This window comes from Cyprinodon tularosa, unplaced genomic scaffold, assembly GCF_016077235.1.
Source record: "Cyprinodon tularosa strain WSP-4 unplaced genomic scaffold, ASM1607723v1 ctg533, whole genome shotgun sequence".
In the NCBI taxonomy this organism is placed as follows: Eukaryota; Metazoa; Chordata; class Actinopteri; order Cyprinodontiformes; family Cyprinodontidae; genus Cyprinodon; species Cyprinodon tularosa.
Window position 1 is genome coordinate 216,656 of NW_024039267.1, and position 25,040 is coordinate 241,695.

The 25,040-nt window shown below is 38.2% G+C and overlaps 1 protein-coding gene across 17 annotated transcripts in view; it reads right to left on the reverse strand.

The window, feature by feature from the left end:
* Positions 1 to 25,040, reverse strand: part of tnikb (TRAF2 and NCK interacting kinase b) — a 115,785-nt gene that overhangs the window by 72,050 nt on the left and 18,695 nt on the right. For all 17 annotated transcript variants that reach the window (XM_038304393.1, XM_038304391.1, XM_038304390.1 and 14 more), the window contains exon 2: positions 24,641 to 24,706. In XM_038304393.1, coding sequence (XP_038160321.1) covers positions 24,641 to 24,706 — 66 coding nt within the window. The remainder of the gene's footprint in view (positions 1 to 24,640; positions 24,707 to 25,040) is intronic.

Genomic DNA, 25,040 nt, shown 5'->3' on the forward strand with positions numbered 1-25,040 from the left:
AAGGCCCCTTTTGTTGACATGAACGTTTTTGCCTCCCCTTATTCTCAAACCCCATACTAACTTTTCAACAGTTGAACAAAGAAAAGTCATCATCAGTAAATTAAATATTGAAATGAAATAAACTACAATCCACTTTAAATTGCTACCAAATTTGAAATGCAATTATTTAGTAAATGTAAAAATATTAAACTATTGGCAGGCTGATGTATCAGTCCATCTCTATGCTGTAAGGGATAGTCAAAGTCCAGACATTAACCTCATAGATCCTTATAGAAATGTATTCAAACCAAAATAAACTGAAGTGAAGTTGGATTTGAGAGCATCTGCACAGTGAGGTGAGAGGCTGAAACATTTTCAGACAAAACCCAGCTACTTACTGGTGGTAAAAGTGATTCTAAAACCTCTATCCCATGAATTAACTCACCAACTACAGAGTTTAGTACTGTTAAATTACAGCCGTCATCCAGGTCTATAAAACATGCACACGGTCTGCTTAATACTACAAAAATTAGGTTTACAGTATGATTGTTACCTGTTGCAATAAAAACATTATCTTTGACCAAGACATATCACTCCTAAACTTATTAATTTATCTTTATTGTTCATAAGCTTCTGAGAGCGATTGGTATCCTTAACCTTTCACGGCCTTGGTATGATTCAGCTTCCAGAGCTCTCAATCATCGCCTACATGTCCCGTTTTCCCAGTTGGATAAGCAGCTGAACCAAACAGAGCTTTGCAGGTTGGATTAAGAGGGGAGACATGATATTCTTACCCACCCCCCTAAAAAAGCAGCAGTGAAAACAAGAGTAAATCATTGGTGACAGAAACTGAGCTCTGTAGCTTTATTAGACACTTTAACATGGATCTTTCCCTTTCACACATGTATTAAAGTCTAGACATACTCACAAAAGAAAGAAAATAAATGAAAAAATAGAATATCTCTGAATATAACTTGTTAATGAATCACTGTGTGAGCATTTAAAATGAATACTTATATCAACTGTAATAACATTTCTAAAATATTTGCCTGGTTAATTATAGTCTTCTTACAAATTTTACCAGCCGAACGTTTTACTAAATTCAGAATTTAAGATGCAGCAAAACAAAGTTTTAAAAAATATTTGAAAGTGTCATCAAGAGGAAAAACTACACTGCTCAGAAAATAAAGGGAAACCTCAAATAACACATCCTAGATATGAATTAAATATTCTCAATAATTATTTTTGTTCTGTTCAAAGCTGAACGTGCACAAAAATATCAACAATTTAAATCAAATATGTTAACCAATAGAGGCTTGGATCAGTATTAGTTAGTGGAAAAATCCTACAATCTGACCTAACTTTGATGTAATGTCATTAGAACAGGTAAAAATGAGGCTCAGTACAGGCGGGCCAGTACATAGCTTCAGTGTCTTCATCTTGCAGGACCTGCTGACAAACTACAGCCACATGAGGTCTAACATTATCCTATATTAGGAAGAAACCAAAGCCAACAGCACTAGCATATTTTCTCACAAGGGGTCTAAGGATCTCATCTCCTAATGGCAGTCAAGTTACCTCTGGCGAGCACATGGGGGGCTGTGGGGCCCTCCAAAGAAATGCCTCTCCACACTATTACTGACTGAATGGCAAACCGGTTATAGATTTTGCAAGCAGCAGATCACTCTACATCTATCACATCTGTCACTTGTGTTCAGTGTGAACCTGCTTTCAACTGTGAAGGTCACAGGGCACCAGTGGTGAATTTGCCAATCCTGGTGTTCTCTGGTAAATGCCAAGCATCCTGCACAGTGGTGGGCTGTGAGAACAACCCCCATCTGTTGACGTCAGGCCCTCATACCATCCTCATGGAGTCAGCTTCTAACAGTTTGTGCAGACATATGGACGTTTGTGGCCTGCTGGAGGTCATTTTGCAGGGCTCTGGCAGTGCTCCTCCTGTTCCTCCTTGCACAAATGTGGAGGTAGTGGTTCTGATGCTGTGTTGTTGCCCTCCTACGGCCTGCTTCACGTCTCCTGGTGTACTGGCCTGTCTCCTGGTAATGCCTCCAGCCTCTGGACACTATGCATACAGACACAGCAAACCTTCTTGCTACAGCTGGATTGATGTGCAATCCTCGATGAGCTGCTCTACCTGAGCCACGTGTGCAAGTTGTACAGTCCGTCTCATGCTACCACGATTGTGAAAGCACAAACATTGAAAATTACCAAAAGATCAGCCAGAAAGCATAGGTACTGAGCCGTGGCCTGTGGTCCCCCCCTGCAGAACCACTCTCTTATAGAGTGTGTCTTTCTAATTGGCAATAATTTCCACCTGCTGTCTATTCCATTTACAATTTCACAGTATGTGATGTGTTGATGTGTTGCTTTCTAACTGGACAGTTTTATTTCACAGAAGTTGGATTTGATTGAAGTTATACTGTGCTGTTTATGTGTTCTCTTTATTTTTTAGCACTGTAAAAGAAAAGACTAAATATAAGGGCTAAAACAATATATTAGAATATAACTCAACTATATTGTCATCATACTGTCACAAGTACAAAGCAACAAAATGCAGTCTTTTGCCAATGAATAGTATCCGAAAGTCACATGAGATGTCAATCCCCATAACATTGAAAAGACCATGACAGTTTATATCAGAATTGAACTTCTTGTTTTCTCTTTGAATGAAGGCATCCTTAAAGGTATTGCTGTCATTGACTTTATTTACCTTTTGAGCTGTTTTCATACATACGAAACCCTGATTCAGTCTTCAGTTTAGTTAAACACGCCTGATTTTGGGAAACAAACAGTAAGGCCATTGCTGGCTTTGACTTTGTTCACTGTTTTTTATTTATTTACCTGCAGAAGTACCCCTAGTTCATTGCTTCTGTCTTTAGCTGTGCTTTTTTCACGATTGCTTTGTGTGAAACACATGCAATTTTCCATCATTACCTTTGAAAAAAGCAAAGTTTTATACCCTCCCATTGAAAGTTCTTCTTGCTCAGTACTTCTGTTAATAGTTGTTCCTCTGTAGATGAACCGTTATTACCCATTAACTTTGCATAGAACCATTAACATTGATATTTCTGTCAGTGGTTCCCACTCCTCTACAGAAAGTACCCCTGGTTCAGTGTTTCTGTGGTTAACATTGGCTTTGACAGAGTCATTTATATCACTACCTCAGGTAATCTTTTCGTTTTTCTTACCCATAAAATGAACTTCTAGCTTTATGTTACTCTATTTAGCTTAGCCTCTTCCCTGAATGAAGATCATTCAAAGAAGTATTGCTTTTATTTAGCCCATTTTTTTTACTTTCATTTTCCACAAAAGGTAATTCTGGTCCAATATTGCTCTGGTAACCATTAATTAATTTACTGCTTCTAATAATCTCATATTCCCACCCTCATTTAAAAATGAAAAAGAAAAATAATGCAGATTGAGTTTACAGTTGACATATTATCTCCATATTTTCGATTGAAGCTGATGTTTTAAGGAATAATTAAACAGTCTGACTCCATCCGAGTCCTACATCCATCTGACTGAGTCTGACTTCATAACCAAACTGTTTTACAGCACACGGTGAAGTCAGTTTAGCATCAGAAGGCTGAACATGAAAAGTCTGTAATGTGTGAAAGAAAAAGGAAACAGAAGATGAGAGACAGAACATAAAAAAAAAAACACGCAGAGGCATGTGAAGCAGAGACTCTCCGTCCTCTGAGGTGATTCTGGTCCTGTCAGAAACATTCAGTGTCTGATGCAACGCTGAGTAACCGAGACGCTGTGTGTGAACGCTGCTGAAGTGACCCCGTGTGTCTGTGAAGCCTCACTGCCTGACACACACACACGCCTCACGCTGCCATCGCTTTGCCTCCACCGACGCCTCCCCATTGGCTGGCCTGGCTGCCTGGCCTGTTGCTATGGTTACCATGAGGAAACGGAGTGTGTGCGGAGAAGTGAATGAATTTCCACTTTCCCGGCCTCAGCAGCTGCGGTGATACCGACTTCAGAGTCAGCAGGAGGAAACTGAGGGTCTATCTTTGAAACCAGGTCCTCAAAACGAATCACGTTAAACCTTTTATAAACGGGCAGCTGCTCAGGATATAAATCGATTGATTGAGAAGAAACAAACAAAAAAAAATGCACAACTAAACGACTGACACGGTAATAGAACTAGTCAGAGGCAGCGACTGCAGCAGAGGCACTTCAAAGAAGTAACAAGGAGGATCCGATGGTGCAGAAAGCAAAGACAAACCAGTAAATCCTGCAGGGATAAGAGCCTGATGCATGGCACATGAGGCTATTAGGAAACTCACTCCAGGTGTGAAAGAAACGAATGAAGCAAATCTAAATGAGCTCTAGAAATTCAAACAGTAGATGTACTAAAAGAAAAGAAGGTTTTCAACAGGAGAAACACACAGACTCTGATGGTGGCCCAGTGCAAAACAGCAAACTAGTATCACAGTTCCTGGTATTATATTAGATCTACCAGCTTTAAATGAATCCACTATGCAACACATCTGAATCAAACAGTTCATCTCCCTCCTCAGCATTCAGTCCCTCTGCATGGAGACGCCAGGTAACAGGCTGATGATTTCAGGTGTGGTGGAAAAGGAAAGCATCTAAAAATGTCCCTGGAGAACTTCCCTTGGGCTTCCCTGTTATGAATAAAATAACAAAACTGAAAAGGAATCCTCTGTCTTGACTCTGCCCTCTTTGGTTCTGTTTGCGTTTTATATTTTGAGTTTTCATTTATACTTTGATACTCGGTGCTGTTCTGCTTCTTGGGATTTATTGCTTACTCTGAGACAATATGAATAAGCACATCATAGTCACAGAGACAGAGAGAAGGGAAAAATAAACAGTTATTCATTAATCATCCAATGATGATCAAATTGATAACATGTTTTTATACGGCATTATTTATAACACACTATGAAATAAAGAGGCAGAGGATGTCAAGATTTGCACTGCCGACTGTTTATTCACAGCACCAATTGTTACATATATACATTTGCAATAATGTACTTTAACTGTAATATGCAATTACCTTCCACTTCACATTAATTTAGATAGCTTTTGTCCAAACTTAATTTATTCATTTTATAGTAAAATCCATTTATATAACTGTAAAAACCCTTTTCTATAGTAATATCCACCTGTATATCATATTCGGTACATATCCAGCTGTAAATTTAGTTCTTAACACTAGTTATCTATATATAATAATCATAGGACAAATCTATTAGTAAGATTCTGTTTATAATGGTATTCATCTCTATATTTATTCACTAGAAACCCATATCCTGTGTTTATGGAACCACTATTTATCCTGCACTTGCTGCTATTGCACTTCTGGTTAGAACTAAACTGCATTATGTTGCATTGTACCTGTACCTGTGTAATGACGATAAAGTTGAATCTAATCTAAAATCTAATCTAAAAAATATGTTAGAAATAAATAGTACACAGAATAATGTCACATTGCATTTAGTTTCTCCTCACTAGTCTGCTCTCTAATACACTAAACCTCACAGGACTCCTAACCAAACCTAAAGAAGCTACTGAAAATACTATGAAGTTTCTATGGTGCTCCATTGAGTGACAACATGGCCCCAGAATACGGTGTTGCTACGGACTAAAACTAGCGTAGAATTAGCATAGCATAAAATAAGTAAATGTTTGCATTCCTATGTTTTATGAGACAGATAAAAATAACAGTAGACAGATCATATTTATAAATAGAAGCTAAGAGTCATATATATTAGATAAAACTTAGAATTAAAAGTTTATTTTTATGCTTGGTTGAAACTGCATTGAGTGTAAAGGGTAGATTATACTTCTGCATCCGCACACTTCCAATGTCGTTTGGGTCTGGTCGTAAACCAGTTTTGCTGGTATGCTTCTCCACCGTTGGTCTGGAATTTTTAGGGACGCACAACAGTTTCCCGCCAAAGTGAAGGGGGAGCCTATTGGAGAACTGTTTGTGCTTCCGAACCTCCTTGATTAACCTTTTATCATAGTTGTCCATTGTAGTTGTTCCTCGGTTTTTAAAAACGGCGCGCCCCGGCACCGAATCGAGAAGGATGAAAGGCAAACCAAGGACCAATCACAGCTGCTTTTTGTCTGTGCGGGTGTGCGACCGTCCGACTCGTAATCAGGATTTTCTTTTGAGGCGCGTGACGACAGTTGGCAGAACCTCTGCGTGGGGGGCATGGTTACACACAGAGACAGATTTGACGTTTGCAGAGGCTATACGTCAGAAGCATAAATTGGCCTTAAATATGGCCCCGCCCTATAAATGTAAAAAGGATGGAAACAATGTGTTTTTTTTTGGAAATGAATGGTAACAGTTTTCAATTGAAAAAGATTTTTTTTTCATTGAGGTAGCTGCAATGCCACCTTTCACATTGGATCTAAGGGAACTAAAATTATTCATTTTAAACTGGAGACACTAAAGCTCACTGGTACTGGTGCAGCTGTCTTCATGACCTTTGAATTTTTTCCCAATAAATGTGGGAAGTTTATACACCTCTGCTACAAGCTTCAGCTTTGCTCTTTGGAAAACGGCATTAGTATATCAAACTTAAGTAATCAGGCACACAGTATCCTAAATCTGTGTGTCTTCAGCTAATCTTCATATGGTTCTGCTGTAGGTTACTTTGGGTTAAAGAGAATTTAACATTTCCAGTGCTGCTGCATGCTGATGGAGCATCAGCTACTAGTGAAGTCAGTGACTCAATCCAATTATCTGTCCACTGTCGCAACATGCTTGCTGAGGAGGAGGAGGGGAGTTCTTCAAAGTCAGTGATTTAAAGTAATCATCTAGGTTTACCAAACATAGATAAGATCTGAGACATTAGCATGACCAACGATAGCAGACTGTCTAGTTTCCTTATTATTATCAGACTGAACTGTGTGAAATTAAATCCAACAGTTTGTTTTTTGTTAATAGTGGGAAGATGTATTTTAAATATTAATTTAATTTGTTGTTTTATTTTTAACAGATCGAAAATGACAGTTTTTTTGTTTTACAAAATGAAAAACACAATTTACATACAGAAGTCTTAAAGGAAAAGTCTGGTCACATTTAGAATACAATCTTCTGAAAGTACTTTAAGTATAAAATTATTACATACTTTTCAATAAATGGTTGTTGTTTTTTTAATTAAGAGTAATTTTCATTTGAATGTGCTTTACTGGAGACATCCATGTTTGTCAAAGAACACTACTGCCATCGGTGTGGGATCGGCTGTTGATCAAGTCCCAGTGCTGTATCTGGTGTTTGTCACAATACACTTTTATCTATGATGGTGAAGACCAGTGAACTATGTGAAGCGGAGAGTAACGGATTAATGACATGTTTTCTCTCTGACCAGAGGTTCGATTTCAAATCCTCCCTCTTCAAGTTGGCAATCAACGATGAACCTGATGTATTCCAGCATCCAGCTGCCATGCACGTGGACATTGTCAGTTTCACTATAGCTCTGGTGAATTTCAATGGTGAAGTCCTCTGGAAATCTTCAATAATTGTTGTTGATTGCAGATGTGTCTAGTAGTTCCCATTGATTTAGCTTGTAAAGCGGGGAGAATGGCGCTAGGCTTACCGCACCGTGACGTCACTGCCGGAAGATGGCAGGAGGGAGGGGCTACTATATTTAGGAAAAATGGCCGCTCCCAGATCAGTGATCGCAACAAAAATCATTGTTTTTATTTTTTTACTGATTAACTGTAAATTCATTAAATCACTGCAAACCTATTAGTTTTAGCTATAAGTAATGACCCATTGGTTATTCCTTGCTGACCGGACTTTTCCTTTAAAAAACTCTGCAGCCGTGAAATATATACATATATCCAGATAAAAATAGGTCTAAATTGAAATCCACTGTCCCACAAATTTCCCACTGTATTAACCCTGAAGCTAAGAGCTAATTTAAAGCTTTCTAATTGGATTTGCAGCAAATATGTCACATTAAAAGTTACATGCTTTAGTTAAACATAAAAAAAAGAAATAAAGATATACCATACAGATCTCAGTATGCTATAACATTAGGATCAGTTGGTTGCTAAAGAGGAAGCTTTTTAATTACATAAACACCAACCTGGTCATGATTTGGGAGGGATTTTCTCACCAAATTCATAATCCAGATGGGTGTGAAGCAACTGTTTAGAGCACAGGTTAAGTGTGAGAAGTGTGGCTCTGACTGCAGGACAAATGGCAGCGATCCACCTCGATGAAGCAATAAAAGAAGAGGCAGATAAAGCAGGACAGATGAGAGGAAGCGATAATATCTCAGAGAGCCTCTTTGTTTTGTTATCTCTTTTCCCCTGACACTGACGGCCGGCCAGACAATCTCCCAAAGGTGACGCTGAGCTCCCAGTGTGAGCTGGCCACTGAGTGTGTGTGTGTAACGGAGATTATGGCGAGAAGGCGGCATTAAAACAGTATCTGAATCCGCACATATATATGCAGCGAGAGCGAGATAAAGATAGAGCCTGAGCGAGAACGGGGGGGAGGAGGTGGCAGCTGAGGAGGAGGATCTGGAGATGGAAAAAAAAAAAAGGAGCAGAATATTCTGCAGCAGCCCGAGGCACAAAAAAAAACACCTCAGGTACCGCATCGGGCATGCCTCGCATTCCTAACCCAGACACAAGCCTTGACACATGAAGGCAGAAACAGTTAAACACAAGCTGGGTCTCCATCACAACAAGGAGCACTGCTTTCAGGAGTTAGCATGAAAAGTTCAACCATGATGAGACGCTACAGACTTTTCCACAGTCAGCTCCCTGTTGTCATTTCAGGAACTTAAGAAAGTGTGTGTTCATCAGAACATCAGCTGGAACATGAGATCACCAGAGCGGAACGGGTTTAAAAATACATTTCTGCTGTTTCAAGAGACATCTGGGGGAGCGGGAGACGAAACGAGCTTCCCTCTCCGGGTGAAACGCTTTGCATGCGTGAGCCACCAAACTGGATCCTGGTCTGCGCGTTGGAACAAAGAGGGGCTGTGATTAATGTTCTGCAGCTCTGTGTTTCTCTACAAAGTTCAGCACTGGGGTTCAGATCTGAGGCGACATTTGCATGTTTTTACCTTTCAAATATCACGTGAAGAAGCTTTGCGTTATTTTCTAAATACAGGAACAAGCTTGCAGGCATTTTAGTCTTTTTCAGGGATGAGTAACCCAGGGAGGTTGTCTCAATACTTGGGCTGCGTTCACACTGCAGGCCACGATGCTCAATTCAGATTTTTTTGTGAAATCCAATTTTGTTTGCACATTTCCAAACATTTGCAACTTGAATGTGATCTCCTGTGTTAACTTCATTCATACAACCTAAGTATCTCGCATGCGCAGTAGAGGACGCAATGAAGTCTCAGGCTAGCATGCTCTATGTTTACAGAAGTAAACATGGATGGTAGTGCTGGAGCGCATCTAGCGATCTTTCCCAACCTTAAAAACTCAATATTTTCAAGATGGTTAAAAAAGATTGCTCTACTAATTAAGGTCAACCATTGTAGTTGTTTTTCAACTGCTTCTTCTTCTTGCTATCATTGCAAGACACCGAATAGTGACCTTTATCGAGTATTAATAGCATACAGGTCAGATGAATGCGACCTGGCCGTTCAGACACAGGTCGCATTTGAATAGATCAGATTTGTATCGGATTCAGGAGCGCATAGCCAAGTGGTCTGGGTCGCATTGGAAAAAATTTGATCTGTGTTGTTCAGACTGCCACGAAAAGGTCAGATCCAGGTCCGTTATGGGAAAAAAATCGGAATTGGGTCACTTCAGGCTGCAGTGTGAATGTAGCCTGTGAAAAGGGGAGAAATTGTTTCATCTTCAGGTTAGGTGAAAGTACTCCTAATGCTACTTTGGTTGATTTTAATGGATTGATTGCGTCATTGTTCAGAGGGTAAATACTAATGTTGCACCGATGGCATTTTTTGGCCCCGATACCTGGCTGAGCAGAACTGGCCAATACTGATACCATACCGATACCATCTGTTTGAAATTGATGTGTGTGTATATATAAAGAACTACATACTACTTGGATGTAAAATAATTGCCATTATGACTTTGTCAAGCTGCTGCCTACCTTTGTGAAGCAGGAAAAAGACTAAAACAAAGTGAATCCAGTAGAACTTTTTATTGCCTACCTGGAATGGGTGAAAAAGTTGAATAAACTTTTGGCTCTCAAAATAGTATCAGTGCCCTATTTGTTGGTACTCGCCGATACTGATACCACCATTTTAGTGCTGGATCGGGGCCCCGCCTGGTACTGGTATCGATGCAACACTAGTAAATACCAGGCTAGCTAATTTAGATGCAGCACTAATAGATCGTATTAGAAAAAGCAAAAAAGCTGATCACATGAGAAAAGATCCTTTCTTTAACCAGACGCCACCAGCAGAGTGAACATTTCTTTCCTGTTTACTTATTTCTTCTGTTTCTTTTTATTTATTTATTTGCTTATTTATTTATTTATTTGTGTTGTTTATTAAATAATTTGTTGTATCAAGGACAAAAAAACCAAACCAACGTTACATAAATAAAAATAGGACTCCTCCCCTTATTATTTTAGAGGTTGACAGTGATTTCATAATTCAAACCCAGGCTTGATTACCAGACCGGTAGAGGCAACAAATGCCCGGCATTCACACCATAAATACAGTTGAAAACAATGAACCTATGCGGCAACATGAAGTAGGTTAAAAAAAATGTCCTAATTTATTGTTCCATCTGCATTCTGACCCTATGGTACCTTAAAGGGGTCTGGATCAGGACCAAATGACAAAGCTCTTATGGTGCCTTCACAGTGAATGAGAAACCTAGCAGTTTCATGTGCTTTACCTGACATTTTGCCAAAAACCTGCCTGGTGGGCGACAACAATATTCAGGGCTCCACCACATATTGAAATCATTGGTTGTTAATTTAACCTGAACATGGATTTTATTGAGCAATTTGCAGTATTCTAGTTACTTTGGACAAAGCTGCTGGAGTCCCTAGGTCCAGCAGATCCTCCAGAGATGATCCCAGATGGAGAAGTCTAAGACCTACAGTTGGATCACGGCCGTTTTCTATAGAGCTTAAGATAAGGTGAGATGGCCATTTTGGAGTTCAGAAAGGAGCAGCGGGGAAATGAGAGCAGGGACGCTGGCATGGAGAGCGCCAGAACCAGCGCAGCGGCTGTATCCCCCTTATGGAGCTAAGGAAACCACAGCAGAAGATTGGAGGATGAGAGGCAGTTCTTTTAGGGCTAAAATAAATTACAAAGATATGTGCCGACTTCTTAAGAGCATTCCCACTTCATTGTTTGTCAACTTTATTTTCGATAGCTTTCATTTTGATTAAAAAAGCCTGTCTACTTAAACTTACAGTGAGGTAAATAAGTATTTGAACACCTTGCTAATTTGCAAGTTCTCCCACTTAGAAATCATGAAGGGGCGTCAAACAACCTCAAACAGGTGCATAATAAATAAATAAATGTAACAGCAGAATTTCCCCATTATGGCACAATAAAGGGATTTTCGTTTCTACTCTAAATACAGTGGAGGTGGACATTTCCAAGGCAGACTAACAGGTCTTTGGAGGTTCTAGCTGATAGACAGGTGTTCAATTACTGATTTACAGGTGGATCATAAAAATAAATACTTTCAAAAATCATATTGTGATTTCTGGATTTCTTTTTCAGATTAGGTCTCTCAGTGGACATGCACCTATGATGACAAGTGGGAGACCTTGCAACATAGCAGGGTGTTTAAATACTTCTTTTCCTTACTGTATATAACAGTAAGGAAACATTTGTGATGTGAAAATATACACTAAATATTAACTGATGCTAATATCACTTTCTGTATTTCAAAGGTGCAGCAGCATTATTGCTTACTGTATTTGCCAAAAAAGTGCCTTTCGCCTCACTAGAATCCCGACCTTCTCCTCACAGTGCTCCTCAGCAACATGTACATCCTTCACTCAGCACACAAAATCTGCATTCGGTGAGAACACACCTTTAAAAATAGGCTGTCAGGTGGACGGACAGATAAATGAACAGATGTGTGGATAAAAAACACAAAACACCTGGTTTAAGTTCCAGTTTAAGGCTGTAGAACTTTGATATTTTAGATATTTCATACAGTAAATGTGTTGTTTTAAAAAGCTTTAAAAAGTCAAAATCAGTGTGAAGTTTGACAAGAATCAGATGTTTTTTTTTCCTGTTACTGAAAACCTCCAGGAAACGTGACGAAAAAGAGCAGAACATTGTTTGTACTTGTGTCTGTAACAGAATGATTAATGAGACTTCAAAATACAGGCAGCGATAACAAAAAATATTCCTGCGATGAATCACACTCGGCTGTGTGTAGCCACCGTGTACCCTCTCATCAGTGAGCAGTGGGATTGTAGATGTTTCTTTCCAGGCATCATGACTCTAAGAAGTCCAAGAAATCTAAAACTTCTTTTCTACATAAACAACCCGAACCTGAAGCTGGAAATCACCTCACCTCTGAGACGATGTCTCTGACCCCCTTCCAGGCTTTGCTTTAACATTAATGGATGCAGCTGCAGCAGGAAATGAATCACTTGTACAATTTGTTTAAAGCAAAAACTTTGTCCTAACGCTCAGTGAGATATGAGTCAAACAGTTCACATCTTTAACAGTTACTCCAGGCGGAAACTAATAATGTTGTGATTGTTCACAGTAACTTAATCCCAACTGTTGTGTGAACCTGGCACTATCCTCTCCGGAAGGTCCATAAAATTAATGAAACATCACAGCTTTCATCCTGAAATCAGCCAAGAGGAACAAAGAATGGACAAAAGAAATGACGGCCTTGATTTTAGTTTTTCCATCCAACAGTAGCGTTTTAACCACCAGAAACACCATCTAACAGTTTCAGTCGAGGGATTTTACTTCCCCTGAGATTTGACTTCCATTATATCTCAACTCATGCTGTTAATGTTGCAAAGAGAGATGCTTTAGGTCAGATGATCTGCCAACCTCTGAGTTAAAGGCCCTTTTAAAAGGAAACCGCTTTACCATGGATCTATTCTTAGAAGAGAATAAGCCTTAGATCACCTTCAGGTGGTACAAAGCAATTCACAAATTATCCTAATTGGACCTAATAGGACTCCTTTCTTCTGCTAAATTCTCCAACAATGTTAGTGTGACGACTCAGCTGAAATCAATTAACCAGGAGAAACCACACAGACCAACCCACAGAGGCTCAAACTAAAGTCCTGCTCTGGATGAGAAGAACCAGCCATTACATTATGTTGAAACACACTGATTTGGACAAAAGGACCAAACTGATTTGGATATAATGTGTTGCTCATGCAGATCAGAGATGGGTATGTGAATGATTTAGGTTGCATGGATTTTAAGATGTCTTGAATGTTCACCGGACGGCAACAATAATGGTATCTCAAGAGGTGTAATAGAGTATGTGAGAGGTTAGAGTATTGGACCATCAGCAAATGTTAAAGCGACCCTATGGGGAAAACATTGAGTCATTGATGGTAATATGTCTATGAAGAATACTTACATTAACTGTTAAAACCAGCTGCAGGGTTGCAACATCTGCCTGCCTGAGTTCAATCCAAACACAACCTAAAGCCTGCCAACCTCCATAAAAACCAGCAAAAATCTCAATCCCTCTTCAAGATTTTGTTAAAACAGAGAACCAATGAAACACATGATAAAAACTGATGCATCCATACAGTATTCTGTATTAAAATGCTTTCTTAAATATCACTTTCTACAATAACAGACACTATGTGAAAAGTACTCCACATTTTAAGAAACAAGCTGTTTTTCACAGCCCAACTGTTCAAAAGACGCACAATTGGGGTTAACCAGCCCAATCTGGCAACACTGACCCACTGTTAAAAGCTCAGGTAACATCTTGTTTTAGGGAAAACATCTCCCTGCAGATCACATCAGGACATCACCATAACATTGTTTCTTTCATGTGGCTCTTATTCCGTTTAATTGGAGTAATTCCTTTTGTCTGAGGGTTTATGTTTTTGATTTAATTTTACTTCATAAGAAGTCTTTTTTTCCCTTTCTGCATCACACCTTACCCCTTAAATAGATTTAATTAAGGAAATAGAACTAAAAGTTTTCGATCAGTTACTATTAGTAAACCATACACATCCCGGACAAGCCCCCAAACGTTCAGGGGTTAGAAAAACTGTTTTAAGCCCGTAACAATCGTCACCTCTGGATATTTCTTCTTTCAAAGTTGGTCAGGTATTTTTAAAAGTTCTTTGTAACTAATTGCCTTTGTGTGAGAAACAACGCACAAAGCAGTCTATCAGCAAAGTTTTAATTTCTTAATTTGAATAGTAAAATCTGGGGAACTGGGATTAGCACTTGGGTATGGTATCATTCCGTAAGGTCCCTCAGACAACATATGACTTCCTCCTCACTAGTTAAGTAACCATATTAATCCTTTTGGTATTCAAGCTGGACACTTAAGTACCACTACTATCTGATATATATATATAGTCCTAAAAATAATCCTATGTGTGTAAAATATGTTAAAATCATATCTTTTTTATAAAAGATTATATGTTTTGTCTTCTCAGCCTCCTTTCTTTCTCTCTGGTTGTCAATTTCTTGATCTCTGATTTTTATCGTCTTGTTTTGGAGAAACATGATGGTTTTGTATTTCCTGAAACTAGTTTGTAATCTTGGTCATTTTATTCTTTCAGGTTTCCCTCCCGTACATATCTGGTCTAGTTCCTAATTTCAGTATCTGCATTCCTTTCATGTAAGACTGTACCTGTTGTTTATCCTGGTATGTGCCTCTCGTGTCAGGACCAGTTTTTTGTTTTTTTCCCCAATATTTCTAGACTTCCGTTGCTTTCATCCTTATTCCACTGCCTATTAATTATTTATGCAGTATTTGAATTCTAGTTGATAAAACTAAATATGAATAAAAGCAGTTATGACACTTTATGCTGAAATATTTTAGATACTATTAAACTGATGTTCTTAACCCTAAGTACCTCATGTCACCCACACACTCCTACCAGTCTGTAGAGGAATAATAAAATAATATAAATTATTTTCCATATTAAAAGATGAGCTACAGTTAAATAAGCAGAATATTCCATATCATGACTTCATGATGTTATAATTACTATTTAATTTTAATTTTGATACATAAGTTAATGGGACAGTTGTGATCTGAGGCGTCCTTTCATCAGCTATGAACCTTTAGTTTTTGGGATTCTGGGAAGAAACAGACCCAAAGCATCATTAATCCATCACCATACTTCATACCAAGAATATGTTGCTCTTCACCCTGTTTCACAGCAGAGCCACCTGGAGTGTTTGTCACAGTAAGTTTTCATCCAACCTTTCACCTTAGCCTAATCTGACCAAAATTCACAGCAGAGCTTAATGAGATGTTCACAATTAAACACTTTTCTGAGCTTATTTAAAAAAAAATTAAAAAACATTTTAAATGTTGATAGACTCTGAAGGTTGACAATAACCAGTCAATTCAAAGCTGTATGAGATTTAAACATTTGTAAAATAGAATTTATATGAGGAAATATAAAGTATTTTTTACTTTGAGTGGTTTTAATCCATGTGATTTTATTGTGGTGACCAAACTTGAAGCTGAGGCATCAACAGGATGCATCTACCAAAAATAACTTTGTTTGTGGCCAGTTTGTCTGAAGCATCTTGCTAACCAGTTAGAAACTTAAAGCGTTGGTAAATGGTTAGCAACACTTTAAGTTGTTAAGTTTAAGCTTTAAGAACATTCACAAGCTATTTGGTTGTGGCTGGTTTGTCTGAAGCATTTTGCTAACCAGTTAGCAACTTAGTGCTAGTAGGTTCCCAATGGGAAATTCCATTGGGACCAAGTAGCACTAAATTGGTGACTTAGAAACGACACTGTCAAGGAACGCTATGGACAGAGGAAACATGCAAGAGGAGGAGAGTTCAGTGTCGGAGGTCGTGGATGAGTCTCATACATTACATTTTTTTATTTAGAGGAGGAAAGCGGGATGAAGATGTTGTGGAAGAGGACGCCAGGGCGGCAGAAGCTTGGTTTGGTGTAGAAGGCTTCCAGCCGTACATGTTTGAGACCTTGCCTCGCAAAGCTGCCAGTTCTGTTAGCTCTACGCCTGCTGAAGACACAGACGTCCATCCCCGTGAACACTGGGACGGAACTCAATGGGAAAGGAAATGATTCTGATTTCTTATTTCAACCTTTGCATATATTAGCTGTGAGATATGAATCAAGATGCTATGACCAAAAAAATTTGATTAACAGATGACCATTGACATATGAATGGTCGAATTCAGGTTTCAGACTGACATATAACTAACTGGCCTGCATAAGATAACGGAGGGGGAAAAAAAGACATTTTCTAACTTTTGGACAATACAGTCTGATAAATAGTGCATTTATATACATGTTTAAGCCAGAGTGATTTTAAATTTAAATATGACTTCCCTATCACTTTAAGTATTTCTTGACTGTCCGATTATTAATCAGAAAAAATTATTGACAGATTAATTGATTTGCATAATAATCGTTTCTACTTTACTTTTTTAACTCATTAGAAACCACAAGCTGTTTCTAACGTCATCAAACTTTCCAATGCCTTACCACTCATAACCACTCAACAAAACTGCTGACATCCACACTTTGCTATCGCTTCTGTACAAAACCCGAAGATATACAAGAACAAGATCACTTTCATCCAACTGCAAATAATCCAATTTATCCCTTTTACAAAGGTCCTCTAGTCTGAGTTGTAAAACTGAGCCAGGAAAGATGCAATTTTAATGAAACATTTAGCATTCACTGCCATATCGATCCATCACAGACATCAATCAACTAAATGAAAATAATTGCATCAGCAGCCAATGGAGAGAACATAAGCTAAAACTGTTAGGAATATCCATCCTAAAACTAAATGTGGTGTAGATGAAAAACAGCATTGTAAAAACACAACTAAGTCCTGTGATTAATTCCAATTATCCAGAAAACACGACAACATGTGCATCGCTGAGGTGTGGGAGGGAAGTTCCTGTCTTCATGATCTCTTCTGTAAACAGCAGTTCACATGAACACAGGTGATAACATGGCATGTTGTGTGTTTGATGAGACAAATTCCCCATAATGTTGGAGGCGTTATTTCCTCTAAAACTGCACGGCTGTTCCTGTTTACTTTGTTCTCTGGAGGAACCTGACAGTAATTTGTTGGTTCCTTCTTCAGCCAGTGAGATCATCCTGTAAATTGCAGGTTGTGTAAAAGAGCCACATAGTGTGATATTTTCAGGAAGTAAAATTACAAAAAATGGCTGTTTTTCAGTGGGGGAACAAAAGGCTGTGACATCAGAACATCCGACAGGCTCCTAGTTTCATTTCAGATCTAAACCAAACATGCTCAGCTGTTTGCAGCCGATTCCAAATTAAAGCCTTTCAGGGGAAATCTGCAGGAGATAAGAGCACTTTTTAACTACAGGGTGGTCACAAATGAAAGGTTTTGTTTTTTGTTTTTTTCTAAAGAGCTGTTAAAACAAGGGATTTATAAGGAAATCTATCAGGCTTAGCAGAAACGTTAATACTTCCTCTTAATATGTCCTGTTATTCTTTTTAAAATGCTAAATAAATGAACTTCTAGACCACATCCTGACTGATGGGGACACATTTTTATCCTTTCAGTGGTTGAATTGGACAACTGCTTCTGTTTCTCTACATTGCTTTTAGTTTCCTGTCCACAGCTCAATGATTTCAACATTTTGGCAGCATTTTTGTTAACTACCAGCTGATTTCAAAGCTTCATTTTCTGTGTCAATTATTTTAGAAAACTGTGGAAAGTCAATAGAGATCTCTACTGGTCAAGTTACACATTTTTAATATTTTCAGTCTAGCTTTAAAAAAACATCAACTCCACTGAAACAGCTCTTTTAAAGCTTTATAATGATTTTTTTAATAGCTTCAGAATGAGGGAAGAGTTCTATTATTATTTAACCTGACCTCTAAACAGCCTTGGGTACCATCTACTTCAACATCAAGTTAACATCAAGTCTAGTCAGCATCCTCCACTATACCTTTAAAATACCTTAATTTCTTACAGAAAATCCTTTTAAACAAATCCTATCATTATTGATTGTGACACGGTGCTCCATCATACTGGAAAATCCACCAACTTGTTTGTTGGTGTGCTGGAATAAGCTGCTTTTGAAGATGTTTTGATCCTACTCTTCAGACCATTCTTACTTCTTGCTTACTTTTAAAATTCTTCTACTTTCCATCTATCCTTGCATTGTTTGTTTAACCCTAGCTTGATGCTGAAGGTTTTCTGGGCAATAGACCAACAGTGCTAAGGAAGCTTTGCACGGGTAACATGATTTTGTTACACCCTGAAAATGAGACTAGAACCTTACATCCTGAATCCCTCTCCTCACCTTCGGACATATTTTTAGGCTTCTTGGAAAAAAGAGTCCTTAGCCATGTTTTGATCTAAATCTTGTGCAAATTATGAGCAAACTCTTAAAACGGTAAAAAAAAAACAAAAAAAAACAGGTGATGTTAATCATGATTTGTCATCATATCTTGACTTCCAGTTAGAAACAGGAAGTAGAGAAGGCAAACCACAGATCAGTAATCCGGCAAATTGCACTTACTTTATCATGTCAGCTAATATTAGTGACGGTATTTGCCATCCGTAGATGTCAAAAAAGAAATTCAGCGTTAATACTAGAGAATCGAACCTGGAACCTTCTTGCTGCAAGGCAACAGTGCTATCCACTGTTTCACTGAGCAGAACTTAATCAACAAATCTGTTTCCTTCTCTTCTCCAGCACATTTATTTACTTTGTTGAAAAAGTGTAGGAACTTTTTATGCCAAAACACTGATTCCAGTTTTGTCATTTCCATTTACATCAAAATCTGAAATAAAAATCAATAACAAAACTGAGTAATTATTTAAAAATCTTAATGATCTATGGTCTTATAAAACTGAAAACAAGCTTATCATTGGTGAGGATAATTTACTCTCCCCATTCTAAACTTTACTCAGATTTCCAAAAGCCCTTTAACCTTTTTAATCCTTTTAACGTTTAAAGACAAACTACTTAATGACAAAGATTTTTAACAAAAAAAAAACTTACATTTTTTTGTACCCAATAGAGCCTTCCTATTATCTGTCTAAAGTGCAGCTCTCACATAGTATCTGAGAAAGCTTTTAGATGAATTCTTCCAACTTTGGAACTTTATTTGGCTTCTTCTTAAAGAGGTCTAGTGGTATATTTTCTACATTGGTACCTCCCTCTGGTTGCATACAGTTTTCTGACAAATTTATTGCACCCTGTTAACTTATTATGTGAAACTTCTGTGTTTTGCTTTCTTTTGCTCTGATTGTAAGTACACAAAACTGTGTATAATTACCATAAAAACATTCAGTGAATAGCGGTATGTCATTAAAAATGCGCCCAATGACTAAATGAGGAAGTAATTGAGGTAAGCAAGTTATCAAAACCGAAGAGGTGCAAAAAGAAAAAGGGAAAGACCAAGATTATGAAAAAAGGTGCAAAAAAATGCCATAACACATAAGAGACAAGTATGACTCAGAATACAAAATGAACAACGGCACTGTTCCCTGAAGAGTGAGCTAAAGCTGCAGAAACATTCAGATTTCACTTCCAAGTTGACTGGATGGGTGACTAATTACTGCCAATGGATGAGGTGCAATGGTCTGCTCATCGCACCAAAGGCAAAAATACTGTCTATTGGGTAAATACTATCAGCACAAAAACCTGGCATCTGTAGTTTGATTTGTTTTTCAATGTAATTTTTTGTGTGTTTTTATATATACAGTGCCTGACTAGCACAAGTAGCTAATCAAAAGTAGCCCTCTTAAAATGAAAAGTTCTGCACTAAAGAGTATCAGGTTGACCTGGTAGAAAACCTAGCAGTTAATAAGATCATCTGAATTTAATCTCCAGTCACTCTATATTTGTCCAGGGGTGATGCTGAGAAACTAGTCCATGCATTTGTTACTTCAAGGCTGGACTATTGTAATTCTTTACTATCAGGAAGTCCACAAACTGTAGTTAAAAGCCTTCAGCTGATCCAAAATGCTGCAGCCAGAGTTCTGATGAAAATTAAAAAGAGAGATCATATCTCTCCTATCCTGGCTTCTCTTCATTGGCTTCCTGTTAAATCCAGAATAGAATTTAAAATCCTCCTTCTCACATATAAAGCCTTAAATGGCCAAGCTCCATCTTATATCAGAGATCTGATTGTTCCTTATGTTCCTAACAGAGCACTTCACTCTCAATCTGCAGGTTTACTAGTGGTTCCTAGAATTTCTAAAAGTAGAATGGGAGGCAGATCTTTTAGTTATCAGGCTCCTCTCCTGTGGAACCAACTACCAGTTTTAGTCCGTGAGGCAGACACCCTGTCTACTTTTAAGGCTAGGCTTAAAACTTTCCTTTTTGATAAAGCTTATAGTTAGAGTGACTCAGGTTATCCTGAGCTATCTCTATAGTTACGCTGCTATAGGCTTAGACTGCTGGAGGACATAGGGACCCCTATTTCATCATTCTGCTTCATTCTCTCTCTGTTCTCCTATTCTGCAGAATCTGTTAGTTCAATCTCTAACTTTCTGCTCTCTCTGCTTTTTCTCATAGTAGCTTTGACTCGTCTGTTCCTGTTTGGCTGTGACTCCATCCTGGAAAGAAATATCAGCTGTGCTGCTGCCATCAACACCCTTGTTTCTAGATGTTTTTTCAGTGTAGTCCTGTTTCTCTGACTGTGACTAACTGGATGTGCTCTCTTCATCCTCTGACATGGGAGCTGGCTCGGAGCTCGTCTGCCTGGCTGTGTGTTTCCTGGACGGGGCCGCCTTTTACAGTTGCTTTTTCTATCTCTGCTTCTGTCTCCTTGAACCCCAGTCGGCCTCAGCAGATGGCCGCTCACACTGAGCCTGGTTCTGCTGGAGGTTTCTTCCTGTTAAAAGGGAGTTTTTCCTCTCCACTGTCGCCACAAGCATGCTTAGTGTGAGGGATTGTATTTGAGTCAATGAGTCAATGCATTCAACTGGTTTTCCTTAGATAGAAAACTTTGTATCAATTTGACTGGATGATCTGGTTGAACTGTAAAGTGCCCTGAGATGACATGTGTCGTGAATTGGTGCTATAGAAATAAACTCAATTGAATTGAACCCCTTAACAGCCCAGGTGTATATTTCTTATTTTCTTGTGTATTAAGTGATCTTGCAGTATTTTACATTTATGACTGAACTGCAGGAAAAGAGAGAGATATCTATCCTTTCTGCTCCTCAATCAATGAAACCCTGCCTCCATGTAGTAGATTCACTGCAAAATCAGATGCAATACAAGCAGAAGACGCCTCCTCATTGATGGAGTGTCATGTCTGAGCTTTTTAAACATGAGAGAAACTGAAACCTGAGTGCAGAGCCAGTCCCAGTGAGCAGGAAACTTGCACAGCAGCTTCTGTGGTGGAAGTTTTACGCCTGAAAATACAGCTTTTCTCAACATTTGGTAGGTTTTCAGGAGTAGCTTTTTGGCAGCCCCTGAGCTGCTTAAACTAATAACCTAATCTGATTTCAAATATGTTCTAAATAGAATCAAAATTTAGGGTTTTAGCTTTGATACTTGACTATTTATAAACTGTTTTCACTCCCACTTTTAAGAAGAGGTTACACCAAATTTCCTAATTTTTTTGGCTTTATAAGGATTAATGGAAATTTCAAAATCATGCCAAGGAGTTTCCAGGAAATTAAATTATTCAAATTGGGCTAATTACAAAGACCATGGAAAACAGTAATTAATTCTCATTCATTTCTAGGTTAGGGAGTGTAATGTTTAAAGCGAATCAGGGCTAAGATGATTTCCACTATAGATTATCAGTAATGATTTGTCATAAAAACCTGGTTTTTGTGGTCTTGGAACAGATTTTAAGAAACTCTTACAGAGACGTAAGTGACCACAGTGGGATGAAGCAATAGCTACAAGTCTCTATCCTGCTCATAAAATATGTAGAAAACAACCCAAACAGGATTAACTGGGATAAGCAGTCACACGACATGAACAATCAGGATAAATCAGAAATATTCTGGCATTAGGTTACTTTTCAATGCTGTACCCACAAAATTTTGAAAATTTAAGAAGAAAAACAAGCTTTGGTGCAGAGTGGTTCAATATGTTTAAAAATTAAGCAGAAAATACCACGTAGACGGGGCGTTCCACTTCTTTTATTTGTGCTTCTCTGCCATAATGTCAATGCATAATGTTAGCTGAGCAATCAGCAGTTGGTCTCCCTGACTTATTTGTGACTTAGACTCAACATTTTTTTGACTATGAGAGAAAGTAATCAAACTATTAAAACTACTCTTCTTTTTCAGAGTAACTAATAAAAACGAGTGCATTCATTTTTTATATAAAGTCATTTGCTATAAGTAACCCTTAAAAATCATTGAAAAATCCTTCATATCCCAGAAGTTCAAATAAGTATTAAAAGTAGAGATCACATTTCTTAAAATTAAGCATCATTCACTGGACCCTGTAAACAAAGAACAACATGTAAAGCCCTTAATAATCAAATTCCATCATACATCTGAGATCTAATTGTCCTTATTTTTTCTAACAGAGCGTTTTGCTCTCAGATGCAGGTGTACTGGCAGTTCCATGGGTTCCTAAACGTAGAATAGGAGGTAGATCTTTTAGTTGTTAAGCTCCACCTTTAAGACTAGGTATACAACTTTCCTTGTCGATTAAGCATATTGTTGAGTGGCTAAGTTTACCTTTAAACTGTCTCTGTAGTTATGAAGCTTAAGCCCAAGTTTTTAACCTGGAAGACTCATTAGCAGCCTCACCTGGACCACCTGCTGTTGTGTCTCGCTCAAGCTTCACCCAATTAACAATGGACTACAGCCCCCCGAAAGCGAATCATCAATCAAGACACTCTTCATTAAGAAGGCCCAGCTTCTCATTTAGTGCATCAGCCAAACTATCACCCACATCCTCCCTCACTCTTTGACTATTCTTAGACCTCCTGCTACCATCCTCTGGCTCACTCCACCACCAGTGTCCAGGTCCCGGGGGAACGACTATTGTAATCCTCTTCTTAAGTTATTCATCTAAGCTTATGCCAACTCACAGCATCATGTCTTCTGCCGAGGTCCAACAGCTAAAGAGCTTATTTAATTAATGTCAATAAAATCTTTCTAACTGCTTCTTTTCTCTGTGTGAGTTTCTCCAGGTTGAAATGCTGCTATAGGCATAGGCTGCCGGAGGACCTAAAAACCCCTTTCCTGACATTGCTACATTCTCCTACTACAATCCTACTACAATTCTCAAATGTCTGATAGTAAAGACAAGTCCCTAATGTAGACAAGCAAAAATGCTCGGCCTTTATCAGAGTCTCATCCTTTCTAAGACCTTCACCCGAGCAAATCCCTACCTCTTGTTAACTCATCTGAAGTCAAGAACAACAGCTTTTCCAACAAGTTTTCAACCAGACGCCAGTCCTGTCATTTTAGGTAGACACTTTATTGATGCCCATTTATGCCTCACAAACACCACATACACCACCAACATTATTAGTATGATGTCTGAATATACATATTGTTTTTTGAAATATCTTTTTGTGATGAAGACAAAGAAATTAGTTTATTATCGTGATTTTGTTTATTTGCCAGACAAATCTTTCCCTTTTCCAATCTGATATACCACAGACACAATTAGAAAACCAATAAACTTAGGGTGTCCAGGTATCATGCGGGGGTAAGTGGCCAATGGTGAGATCTCCACATAATTTTTAGTTCTATGACCTTTAAATGTAGCTTTTATTTTATAAAATGTCTAGACTTGTAGGTATTTATAATTTGAAAGTACATTTGATCAGTATTGTTTGTTATGTCAAAATGAGGATTAAATTTACAGTCAGGCAAGAAAACTCACCAAATACTCAATCAGGATTCAACCAAAGAATGAAAAGTCAAACAAAAAAAAGATCGAATCAAATGCATCTGACTGTGAACTGACACTAGATAATCATTTAGAAAGCATTTTCCTGTTTATGTGTTCATTCCTCCTTTCCTTTTTTATTTAGTAAGTGCACACAGATTGTGTGAATTTTTCTCCATCAATCATTTTCTGCAGAGGAGGTGTCAACTTGTAGAGAAGGCAAATCAATACGGCAAATCCAGCAGACAGAATCTCAGCACTGAAGCTCAATGTGCATCAGCAGACGTGAGAGGTTGTTAATTGCTTTCAAGGTAAAACAATACACTAAAATAAGCACACAGGTTATTTGTTTTTCCACCCTCTCAGGTCTACCTCCGAGAAAGTCAATAATAAACTCAGTTTTTTGTCATAATTAAATTTTGTTCAGATGAAGTCATAATAAATAGAGCAAAAAACAGAACCAGTGTGTTTCATATTCACCCACTTTAACTCTGCAGGACTCTTAAAAGGGACAATATTTTTTTTTTACTGCACATTATTTAAAAAGAGCTTTAAAACCTTGAAGATTAAATATTTTCATGAGGAAAGCTCCAAAATAAGGACGCTAAATACTTTACTTTTGATTAACAAATCAACTATCAGTAAATATAAATGAAAAAAACCTATTAAAAGTAACATAAGCCTAGATTTTACAATCCTACCTTGTAGACCTGTCCATAGGTGCCATTTCCAACCAGTTCGACCAGCTCGAAGATCCCAGCTGGGTCCTGAAAACGAGGGAAAAAGAGCCGAATGATGAGCAAGAACAGTGAAAAACAGCAGAGCCTGTCAGAAGAACATAAGACCTGAATGGGTAGAAGACAGCGAAGGAATTTTAAAATACATTTGACCTTCACACACAAACACGCCTTCTTTATGGGCTGAGTGAGCTCGGCATACCTGATGTATTACCTCGTAAAATCCTCCCTATATCACCACAGTCGTTCCCTCACAAGGAAACCTTTTCATTCTCAATCACAACTCATCACATACAGTCTTAAACCAGGAGCAGACATCTAATATGAATGATCATTTTTCATCATAAAGGAGTGGAATAAAAGC